General features: G+C 40.4%; 1 protein-coding gene and 1 long non-coding RNA gene across 2 annotated transcripts; both read left to right on the top strand.

Moving 5' to 3' along the window:
• The first annotated feature begins 1,716 nt into the window (after positions 1–1,716).
• LOC142548616 (dnaJ protein ERDJ3A-like) lies at positions 1,717–5,364 on the top strand. The gene is made up of 7 exons (XM_075657034.1): positions 1,717–1,964; positions 2,663–2,718; positions 2,844–2,917; positions 3,356–3,873; positions 3,954–4,292; positions 4,446–4,793; positions 4,922–5,364. The coding sequence occupies exons 1-7, from the start codon at positions 1,878–1,880 to the stop codon at positions 5,207–5,209; spliced, it is 1,710 nt and encodes a 569-aa protein (XP_075513149.1). The 5' UTR covers positions 1,717–1,877; the 3' UTR covers positions 5,210–5,364.
• Positions 5,365–5,834: 470 nt separating this feature from the next.
• On the top strand, positions 5,835–6,264 carry LOC142547987 (uncharacterized). The gene is made up of 2 exons (XR_012820833.1): positions 5,835–5,962; positions 6,076–6,264. It is a non-coding gene; the product is annotated as an uncharacterized LOC142547987 (long non-coding RNA).
• Positions 6,265–11,392: the final 5,128 nt, after the last annotated feature.

Here is an 11,392-nt window from a genome sequence, read left to right as displayed (position 1 = left end):
CAATTATTTCATTTCTATCATTCATTTGTTGTTTTAGTTTATTTATTTTGCGTGGCATGGAAGAATTCCAGTCTTGGAACCTGCGGCGACGACTTTAAATGAACAAATTCTTACCATCATGGTGGAATGTACTGTTGACACTATGTGACGAAGTTCTCAGCAGTTGGACGAGTGCTAAAAGGTTACAATTCAGGGTTTACTTTGCTTGTTACCGATCCGAAGTTGGTGTCTAAACTGACTGTCAAGCGGAAAACTTCCTTAGCCAAATATACGAATTAGACAATGTTGAATGTCGACTTGTGACGCTTTCAAGAATGCAAGGAATTGGAGATGACAATCGAATCAATGCGTACTAGTTTGGTGATACAGAACTGGTTTGGTATTTTATTCCTTACTTCTGTTTCTTCTTAGGAGTTAAAGACCTAAGAATTAGGATGTTAAGGACATGTGTTTATAATGTCTGAAATGTTAAATTTCAATCGTCGTGGTATGCATTCTGGATGGTGGAGATCGAATTTAGATATCTATGTCGACGATAATAAGTTTGAAATGTTAAATTTCAATAAACTTTCAATCTCATACTTGTTCACGATGAAATTCAGATCTTGTATCTTTGTATGAGCTTAGTCTCTCTCATGTCTAAATTAAACAAATTTTACATCTGCTTATGCACCTTATTAAGATATCAATAGTTGCAAGTGAGTCAAATTCTTCATCTTTCATGTTTTGTTCTGTATAGTGTTTGATGCGTTTAATTTTTAATAATTCGTGCAAACGAGACTTGTTTTACCAAAGTGTAACTTAATTTTGTAGCACAGAGTGGAATAAAATATTATTTGTGTAGTCTGATACATATGTATAAATCGCCAAAGTAATACACTATAAGATAGAGAGAGTGAAAGTATTTTTGCATTTCCATTATGCAAACCAATAATATTTCATAAATGTTTGTGACAAATTGAAACGTTAGATCGAGCTAAAAATTGGTCAGTAATTTAAGAAGACAGTTAAATAAATTTGGAATGGTAGAGATTGGGTTTGTGTCATTTGAATCAGTTTCCGGACGACGAACATAATATGTTGTTTTATTGCATAGTTTCTACACAATCTTCTTGAGAAGACAAATTGCGTAAATATAAATGTTGGATTGAACTGAATTTTTGACATCGTATTTAAGACGTTATGATGTACATTCTGGATGTTGGAGATCGAATTTGGATATCTATGTCGAGGAGTTCACTGATTTTGGATGCTTACTATTTTTTAGTTGCTCTATTTGCATTGTTTTCCGCTAGTTTCACAAAAGAAATCGGAGTTATTTAATTCAGTGGTTTCTATTTGTGTGTTTTATAATCAAACTGAACAATTAATTTGTGTGAATTATTTATTATATCTAGGGAAAATTTTACAAAATATATTGGCATAACAACAAAAATTGAAACAAAATTTCACCCACCAAACTAAAAATTATAACTACCTTCCTGTTCAGGAATCTATATATTTTTTTAGATATTTTTATCTGATTCAAACATAGAATAATTAATAATAATTAAAATAAAAAATAATATTTTTTGTAATAACTTAAATTTGATTTCTTCTCTACGAAGAAATGAAACGACACTGTCACTGTGTGATAAATAAAAAGCTGCAACACGACAAGACGGGAATGCTGAAATCCTATTGGGCGAAACTCGTGCACAATTTTGAAAGTGCCACGTGTACCCACATTATTGCTCTAGAATCGTCCCCGCCCCGATTCCAAACCAAATCTATAAATTGCCTCTCCCGTCCTCTTTCGTGTTGCTTATCAAACAAGCTTCATCGAGGGAATTTTTGTGAGAAATTAGGTGTCGGCGTTGATTGTTTAGGATTCAATCATGAAGGCTCGTTTGGGACTGCTGATTATTGCCGCCGGATTGCTGCTAATTATATCTTGTGAATCCAAAAAGCTTGATCCTTACAAGGTAATCTTCCACGTGGTTTTAATACAAGTTTTTTGTTGTTGTCGGAATTATCTTCTTATCCTTTATTGTGTGTTTTGTTTTTGATTGGGAGAAGATGGAGTTAGGATTTGTGGAGTGCTGAAAAATTATCCATGTTGGTTTCGTTCCTTGCGATTGAGGCTCTTCGCACAATCAGGACAATGCGCTAAGTTCTTCAAAGAATTAATTGGTTGCATTCTTCAAATTTTGTATGATTATTTATTGATGAAGGGTTACACACCTGTGTGCCGGTGTCCCCTTGATTAATGGTGCCGTACCCGTATTTCTTTGTTTACGTGTGGGACTCTAGCCTTCTAGAAAGAGTCTAATGCTTATGCTAGAGAAAAAGTTCAAACTTCCCTTTGAATTTTTTTTTAATATCAGCAGTACCAGTTTGCATATGCAGGAAATTATAGTTAGATTTGCCGATTATGGAGTTCTATGACATGCCGTTAAATCTACTTCCCGTTGGGAATAAGACACTCGCTTTATCAATTATAAATAAGATGTATAAATATGAGGTTCTTATAACCTGAAGTACATATTACAATTTTGAAACAGGACAGAAAGTTGAGCATTATGCTTCTTTCATTGAGAATTTCTTTACCTTTTTATCATTTGACGGAGAACTTTTTTTTACAATTTTTTTTTAACTTGATACGTTTAATATGTCCTATCAGGTACTTGGGGTTGATCGCAGTGCGAGTCAACGCGAAATTCAGAAAGCTTTTCACAAGTACATGCCCGCTTTGCAATTTTGAGCTCTTTGTTGTGTTTCGTTGGTCTTCTTGGTTGAATCTTATGGTCACATGGAAGTTTTATACTTGGACTGATTTTTTGCATGTTGATGTCTTTTGTTAGACTATCACTCCAATATCATCCAGACAAAAACAAGAATAAGGGTGCCCAAGAGAAGTTTGCTGAGATTAATAACGGTACAGTATTCTCATCTACTTTGAGTTCCTCCGCCAATTTGAAAAATTCAGCTGCTACTGTCCAATATGGAAAAAGAAATACTGTATTCTTTAGAATCGGTCGGTGTGCTTTGGTGGGGTTGGAAAGGATTCGTGCTGGTGTAAAAATTAAAGTGTTAGGCCAAACTTGTTTAAAGAATGCAATAGTAAATAACATGAGCGTACTTATAACCAAGCATGATTCTGCTTTTTTTTTTTGTGCGTGTTTGATATTATTTAGAATGAAAACATTTCTGCCCTACTTTATTCTCACATAATGTCTAATGAGTTGTTGGTGGTCGTGCCTTTTGTTTTCATTTCCTTGTTTTCGCTGATACGTGTTCTCTTGGGGGTCATGGTCTGGTACATTCTTCTCTTGGTAAAATCTCTTGATCTTTGTTTATATTAATTGTTTTTCAGCATATGACATATTATCTGACGAACAGAAGAGGAAAAACTATGATCTTTTTGGGGATGAAAAAGGAAACCATGGATTTGATACTGAAACTTCTGGAGATCATAGTGGATATACCTATTTCACTAGTGGCGGGCCCGGAGAGAGTGGATTTAATTTTGGGCCTGGTGGACAGGGAGGTTCAAAGTCATTCTCTTTTTCTTTTGGCGGTGATCCTGGTTATGGTGGGCAAAGCTCATTTGGTTTTGGTTTAAATGATATATTTTCCAATCTTTTCGGAGGTGGCAAGGGAGGAGGGAGTCCATTTGGTGGTTTCGGTAGTTCAAGTAGGTCTCAATACAGAGGTCGGGGTTCTGATAAGAGCATTTTATCTGTAAATTCAAAATTCTATAAGAGAGAAATAAATGACAGAGGGATGAGCTGGCTCTTGTTATTTTACTCTCCCAATCTCCAAGGGGAACAATATTATGATTATGAATCTGTTATAGAGGAGGTTGCCGCTCCACTGGTGGGGGCATTGAAGGTACAAGTTCTTTTTCTATTCACATACTACTAATCTAGATAACGTCAACTCATGGAGTATGGAAATGTTGACACACACAGGTTGGAAGCATAAACTGTGAATCTGAAACATCATTTTGCAAGGAGCTAGGTGTACATTTAGGCAGAGCTCCAAAGGTTTATGTTTATTCGTACTCAAAAGGTGAAAGTGGCTCTTTGGTTGAGTACAATGGTGATTTAGATGTGAAAGGCCTAAAAAGTTTTTGTCAAGACAATTTACCCAAAATTTCAAAGGGCGTCAACTTGAGTCAGTTCAAAGTTGCTGCTGAAGCCGTAACATTGCCCAAAGTGATACTTTTGTCTACGAAGAAAAATAATCCTGTTATCTGGCGGGCACTTAGTGGCTTATACCACAAACGCTTTGCATTCTACAATGCAGTGGTAATTTTGCGTGTCCCTCTCCTACGTTACGATAAATAGTTTTTGTGTGTTTCTGGGGTGATTACTTCTTTCCTGTCACGATATACCGAACTTGGATTTATATTTGATGTTTGCTATATAAAATGAACTAATGATAACCTTGACTATTTTTAGGTTCGCGACGTTTCTGATCCTTCTGTGAGGGCGCTAGGGGTCGATTCACTTCCTGCTATTGTCGGCTGGCTATCAAATGGGGAGAAAGTGATTCTCAAATCTGGGGTAGTCGTGAAAGATTTAAAATCTGCTGTTCAAGACCTCAGCGGTTTACTTGAAAATTTTGAGAAGAAAAACGAGAAGGTTGCTTCATCCAAAACAAACCATCCTGAATCAGGAGATAATCACATACGCTTTCTTACAGGAGCAAACTTTCATGATATATGTGGAGATGGATCTCCCGTCTGCTTAATTGGCGCGTTCAGGTCATCCCAAGAAAGGGACAACCTTAAAAGAATTTTACAATCTGTAAGTAAGATTTTTTTACTAATGGGTGTATCGACATATGAAGATGTTATAAAGAACCTACTTATGTTCTGTGACGATATGATTGAAGCAGCAATCTCACTGTTTATTTCATTGCTTGGTCTTTTTAGGTGTCTCAAAAATCATTCTCCAGAAAACAGACTGCAGCCTCTGGTCCGAGTACCTCAATTTCCTACTCTCTCCTCGATGCTACCAAGCACCAATCATTCTTAAATGCTTTCGAGAAATCAGGTTTCAAGTCATCACACAAATTCTTGGTGGCCTACAAACCAAAGAGAGGAACATTTGCTACATTTCAAGGTGACATAACTGAAGAAGCAGTAGAGAATTTTATAATATCGATACTAAACGCTGATGTACGGTTTATCAAGACAAAACAAAAGCCTATTCTGAAATGAAAATCAAAATCCTAATCACATGGCTAGTAAATTCTGTCGGCCACATTCCACATGCGAAGATGCCAAGAAATGCAAGTCGCCCCCTTCTATCTTTCCGTGCTTATGATAGGGAGATTGTGATGACTTACTCGTGGATTTTTTTGTTTGAATAATGAAATTTTTAGATTGTGATCATTTCAAACAAATCTTGTATATCTTATTATACAAAACAAATCCCCCCGTTAAAAATCGGAAAAAACTCGTGTTAGACGATCTCTAGATCGTATTTTGTGAGACATATCTCTTATTTAATTCATTGATGAAAAAATATTATTTTTTATTGTGAATATCAATAGGGTTGATTCGTCATAAATATTCATGAGACCGTCTAATAAGAGATCTACTCTCAAAAAATTTATGTGATAGAATCGCATTTCGCCACAGTTAATTTTCTAAAAATAAAAATAAGTATATTTTAATTTCTCAGTATATTCAAAATAAAAATATATACTCAAATCAAACATGCGAGAATACGTAATACCAAAGACAAGAAATTCGAAAAATCGTTTATATTACATATTAAAAATTGGGTTGAGCATGAACTTGAACTGGGCTGCTAGAAGCCCAATATAATTGGGCCTTGCCCCATGAAAAGGACACCAGATATAAATACTCGCTTTAACTCTAGGTTTTTGGAATTGCGCGTTGTCATCGCATTGCAAGAGGGAGGCGCTCTGATTTCGCCACCAATTCTCTTTCGCCATGAGAGCCAAGGTAAATTGTTGTAAATTCATCGTTTTCATGATTACAGGCATAAATTTTACTGACTTTTTTAAAATCTGTTTTTCAATTTTTTCTTTCATGTGTTGTGTGGTGATTTGTAACAGTGGAAGAAGAAGCGTATGAGGAGGTTGAAGAGGAAGCGCCGAAAGATGAGACAGAGATCTAAGTAGTGCCCTTGTGTTATTTCTTTCTCTCAATGCTATTTTCGAATTTGTGGGATTTAATCTGTACTAGAACGTTGTTACGTCTTCTTGGCTTGAGATTTTTATTTGGTTATGCTCAATTTTGCTTTACTAATGTCTTCTCATTATGGTTCATGTTTTCCTTTTTTGTTCTGTTTTGATACGCTATCGAGTTTGATTACGATTTCTAGAATTTGGTTTGTTCCATTTGAAACAAGGATTATAATCAAGTTCCCCGGCCCACTTTCATCCAGAACAACCAAGAAAACAGAGTAGTTTAGTTGGATTTCTTGTATACCTTTTTCCTTGTTCGTTTCCACGGTTTCAGAAGCCCGCATATATAGACAGACCTACCATCTTCCAACCGTTTTGAAAGCCTTAACAATCTCGTGTTCAATTATTTGGGGTCTATGCACTTACTACCGCCCTTTGTCGCAAAAATTTTGGATGAGTGATGACCAATTTACTTTCCAAGTGTAGGGATTCTCCCCTGTTATTTTAACCTGCATGATCTAGATTTAAGCATTACTAGCTGATACGGGCCTCCTATTCGCAATTCTGGAATGTTTCTTCCAACTCAAGGAATTTTATGTTCTGCTTTGTAATGACTTTCAGTGGCACTCACTTGCCAAGGAAAAAGATTGATGAACATGGGAACATTACTCAATTTCAACAGTTTGACCATTGATGCAACCGGTAATGGTTAAAAATTTCCCAATTTCCCATCCTCAAAGTTTTAGCTCTAGCTTCTTGAAATCTGAACTATTATATACTGATCGGGAAAAACCAATCAAAATTTTTGGACCTGTCCGACAACCAGCTCAAGGGAGAAATTCCCTGTTGGATTTTGTAGATTATAGTTGTTAAGAGCGAGCTCCTAGGCGCACGCCTCATGTGCCTGGGTAACCTTCCAGGTACCGTGCGAGGCCCGTGCGAGGTGCAGAAAAGCGGGCATATGATTGTATAAGCCAAGCTTAAGCAATTTTGAAACCCAATTACTAAGCCCCGTCCGATTACTAAAGCTCTTAACTATTTAATGGCTGGAAAACTTGCGTACAATTATTGGCATGTAGACTCTCGATCTTCTCCAGTTTCTCTCAAATTTCAGACTCTAATCATAATGTTACACAACTGAAAATGTGAAATACTGAGTGCAAAAAAGCAAGTTTGGCTCTGGCTCGAAGGCATCTTAGCGTCTTAGTGTACTCTCAAATAACTATGGGGAGATTGGATTTGAAGGAGTGTTCTTTGGCCTATAAAACATTTCTTATTGTGGCCTTGGCATTTCTACCAAATCCTCAAAATGCCTACAAATCTCGGTGCACTAGACTTGCACCCAAAAGCGGAACCTGCCAGTGGATGAGTTACCCATTGAATTATTCTAGCTTCAGCTTGCTACATGGATTTCTCAAACGATAACTGTGAAAAGGCCACTCCAGTGAACATGGGCGTTTTCGCGACCCCTACTATTTTCCTGTCTCTAGCAAATAATGTCGTTGGAGAAATCCCATCAGTTTGCGATAAACTGTGAAGTAACATCTTTGGACTTCAATGAGAACAATTTAGGAGAAGTCGTGAATATCAGAAACAGCAACGTAACCCTTTATACTTCCACGCTTTTTGATACATTCATCCGGTTTGCGTGTGCTTGTTGTCACACGCAGCAACAGATTACATGGAATTTTTCTCATATTATTTGTAGCGGACCACATCGAATGAGAGAAAAGACAATTGACATTAGTAAATTAAAATTTTTCCGTTTAAAAAAAATTGAGACCAAAATTATACGTACGAATCTATTTATGTACACGTAACTCGTATGTAATCCCATCCACAATAGATAGACCTTTGCTTTTAGCCTAAAAGCCAAACTTTTAGTGGGCTACACGAGAAACCCCATATCCCAACTGTCAATCAACTACTTCAGCCTAGCTTTACCCTTAAATAGTCGAACTGGTTAACTCAATAATGTTTAGTAACGACAGATGGAGGAAGACAAGAAGAAACATATTCTAAAAAGGCAGCGGACCAGAAAACTGAACTGCCCTTTCGCTGTCAATCTATTGCAAGAAAATTTCAACTCCCCCGCCATCAACACAGCGGCACCCTTTTCTTGGGATCGAATCCCTGCCAACACAGGAAACATCTATCAGACACCGCCAACTCCTCCGCCTTCCAGCCGGTGGCAGCCGTCAGCAGTTGAAAAAGGGCTAGGAGCTCACGAAGATATCCAAATTGCCGATCAACTCCGTAACCGTGTTGATGGCTTTGGAGGTAATGAAGCAATTGATTTATTTTCATTAGCCGAAACAACGGAAGGCTTTGCGGAAAACTGCAAAACATGTTCTACCGAGGAGCCTGACGACGCCAACCAGTCTCCCGATTTCATGATACAAAGGTTTCTTCCAGATGCTCAAGCTCTAGCTGCTGCATCTCTAGCACAAAAGAAACTGCTGTTTTCTCCTCCTCCGAGTTCTAATGCTAGTTTTTCTCGACCAGTTGGTGTTAGCGACGTAAAAGGCTGTGGCTTTCGTAGTCTCTACCACTCAATAGTGAAGTCCAAGGGCCGGACCGTGCCCGGAGCTAACAAGAGTGGCAGCACTTCGCATTCAACTAACAAACCAAAAAAAAATTGAATTTTAATAGCAATTTTTCAGAACTATGTAAACTTTTCCTTGTATCACGTTTTAGATGTCGCATGAATCAATGTTTCGAGCGCATGTTCCTGCGCTCGTATATGTTTTCTTGACCAATAATGTTACATTGAACGTTCACGATGAAAATCCGAATTCGCATTTCTGTGTGACATACCAGGTCACGCAAGAACATGCTAGCAGTTTGGTCTAAACTATATTATAAGTACTGATACTCACGAAAAATTTAGGGTCCGCTTCCAGCAAGTGTCACTAGTCCTGAAATCACGAATAAGACCGTTGGGAGGGGGCCAGGAGGGTGTCCTGGCGTAGCCCCTCCGACGCTGACCTGGAAGCGGACCCTAAATTTTTCGTGAGTATCAGTGCTTATAATATAGTTTAGACCAAACTGTGCTGCTGAAAACAATATAGTGAATTTTTCAAATTAACACTCAAACCTGGTATTTATAGGAGAATACCTGGGCCCTTGATGGGTCTGTCTTCCATTTGGGCTTTAGAGATGGGCCGGGAGTTTGGGCCGGATCTTGATGGGTTCATCCCTGGGGTATCACCAGTCTCCCCCTCCCGAGTCGAACTGAATCGTAGTTTCAAAGTTCGATTAATTGTGTTGTTCTCGGTTTACAACATGTGAGTTGTGTGTTCTTCTTCTGCCTCTTTGTCAGATCGCTTCATTCCAATCAACACCTCGCCACAGCCACACGCCCTCACCCACCCCGCGCGCTCTGCCCCTTAGCCACACACCATCTCGCCCACATCTATCTACGTGCCCTGAGCTCTCGCTTCGCCTCACCCCTCCCACGCACAGCCTCGCCCCCACTGCTTCTCGCCCCTCGCCCTCGCCCATCAAGGCCCTCGCCGCCCATGCCCCTGCCCTCTCCCTCGCCCTGCCTCTCCCTCGCCTCGCCCCTCCCCTACCTCGCGCGCCTCGCCTGCACAGCGCACGCCAGCCCGCAGCCTCGCCCCTCGCGCAACCTCGCCCCAAACTCCCCAACGCGTAGCCTCGCCCCAACGCGCAACCCTCGCACAGCCTCGCCCCAAACGCCCCAGTGCACAGCCTCGCCCCCACTGCTTCTCGCCCCTCGCCCTCGCCCATCAAGGCCCTCTCCGCCCACGCCCCTGCCCTGTCCCTCGCCCTGCCTCTCCCTCGCCTCGCCCATCTCCCTCACCCCTCACCTACCTCGCGCGCCTCGCCTGCACAGCGCACGCCAACCCACAGCCTCGCCCCTCGCCCTCGCGCAACCTCGCCCCAAACTCCCCAGCGCGTAGCCTCGCCCCAGTGCGCAACCCTCGCACAGCCTTGCCCCAAACGCCCCAGTGCACAGCCTCGCCCCTCGCCCTCATGCAGCCTCGCCCCAAACTCCCCAGCGCGCATCCTCTCGCCCTAGCACTGCCCTCGTGCTCACCCCTCGTAAGCCCCGCCCAAGCATGTTGAGATTTTTATTTCGAAGAGGTTACAATAGAGATATTCCCTTGTGAATGATTGTTTCTGAATAAATCGACAAACAAAATAAATTTTTCTCCTCCCAAACTCTGCTTCTCTACTAGGCGATTCCTTAGTAGGAAAATTTTTATTTAATTCTCCTCCTTCACTCTACTTCTCTGCTAGGCGATGCCTTAGCAGGAAAATTTAATATTTCTCCGGCCAAACTCTGCTCCTCTGCTAGACGACGCCTTAGCAGGAAAATAAAGATTTCACCTCGTCACCCTCTAACTCCTCTGCTCCTCTGCTAGACGACGTCTTAGCAGGAAAATAAAGATTTCACCTCGTCACCCTCTAACTCCTCTGCTAAGCGACGCCTTAGTAGGAAAATAAAAATTTCACCTCGTCACTCTCTAGCTCCTCTACTAGGCGATGCCTTAGTAAGAAAATAAAAATTCAACCTCTTCACCCTCTAACTCCTCTGCTAGGTGACACTTTAGAAGGAAAATAAAAATTCAACGCCATCACCCTCTAACTCCTCTGCTAGGTGATACCTTAGCAGGAAAATAAAAATTCAACAACCTCACCCTCTAACTCCTCTGCTAGGTGATACCTTAGCAAGAAAATAAAAATTCAACGTCCCCACCCTCTAACTCCTCTGCTAGGTGAGACCTTAGCAGGAAAATAAAAATTCAACCTCCCACCCTCTAATTCCTCTGCTAGGTGACACCTTAGCAGGAAAATAAAATTTCAACCTCCTCACCCTCTAACTCCTCTGCTAGGTGACACCTTAGCAGGAGAATGAAAATTCAACGCCTCCACCGTCTAACTCCTCTGCTAGGTGATACCTTAGCAGGAAAATGAAAATTCAACGCCCCACCCTCTAACTCCTCTGCTAGGTGATACTTTAGCAGTAAAATAAAAATTCAACGCCTCCACCCTCTAACTCCTCTGCTAGGTGATACCTTAGCCGGAAAATAAAAATTCAACCTCCTCACCCTCTAACTCCTCTGCTAGGTGACACCTTAGCAGGAGAATGAAAATTCAACGCCCCCACCCTCTAACTCCTCTGCTAGGTGACACCTTAGCAGGAGAATGAAAATTCAACGCCTCCACCGTCTAACTCTTCTGCTAGGCGATAACTTAGCAGGAAAATAAAAATTTA

This window comes from Primulina tabacum, chromosome 6 (genome assembly GCF_025594145.1).
Source record: "Primulina tabacum isolate GXHZ01 chromosome 6, ASM2559414v2, whole genome shotgun sequence".
Classification (NCBI taxonomy): domain Eukaryota; kingdom Viridiplantae; phylum Streptophyta; class Magnoliopsida; order Lamiales; family Gesneriaceae; genus Primulina; species Primulina tabacum.
This window is presented reverse-complemented; position numbering and strand designations above follow the sequence as displayed.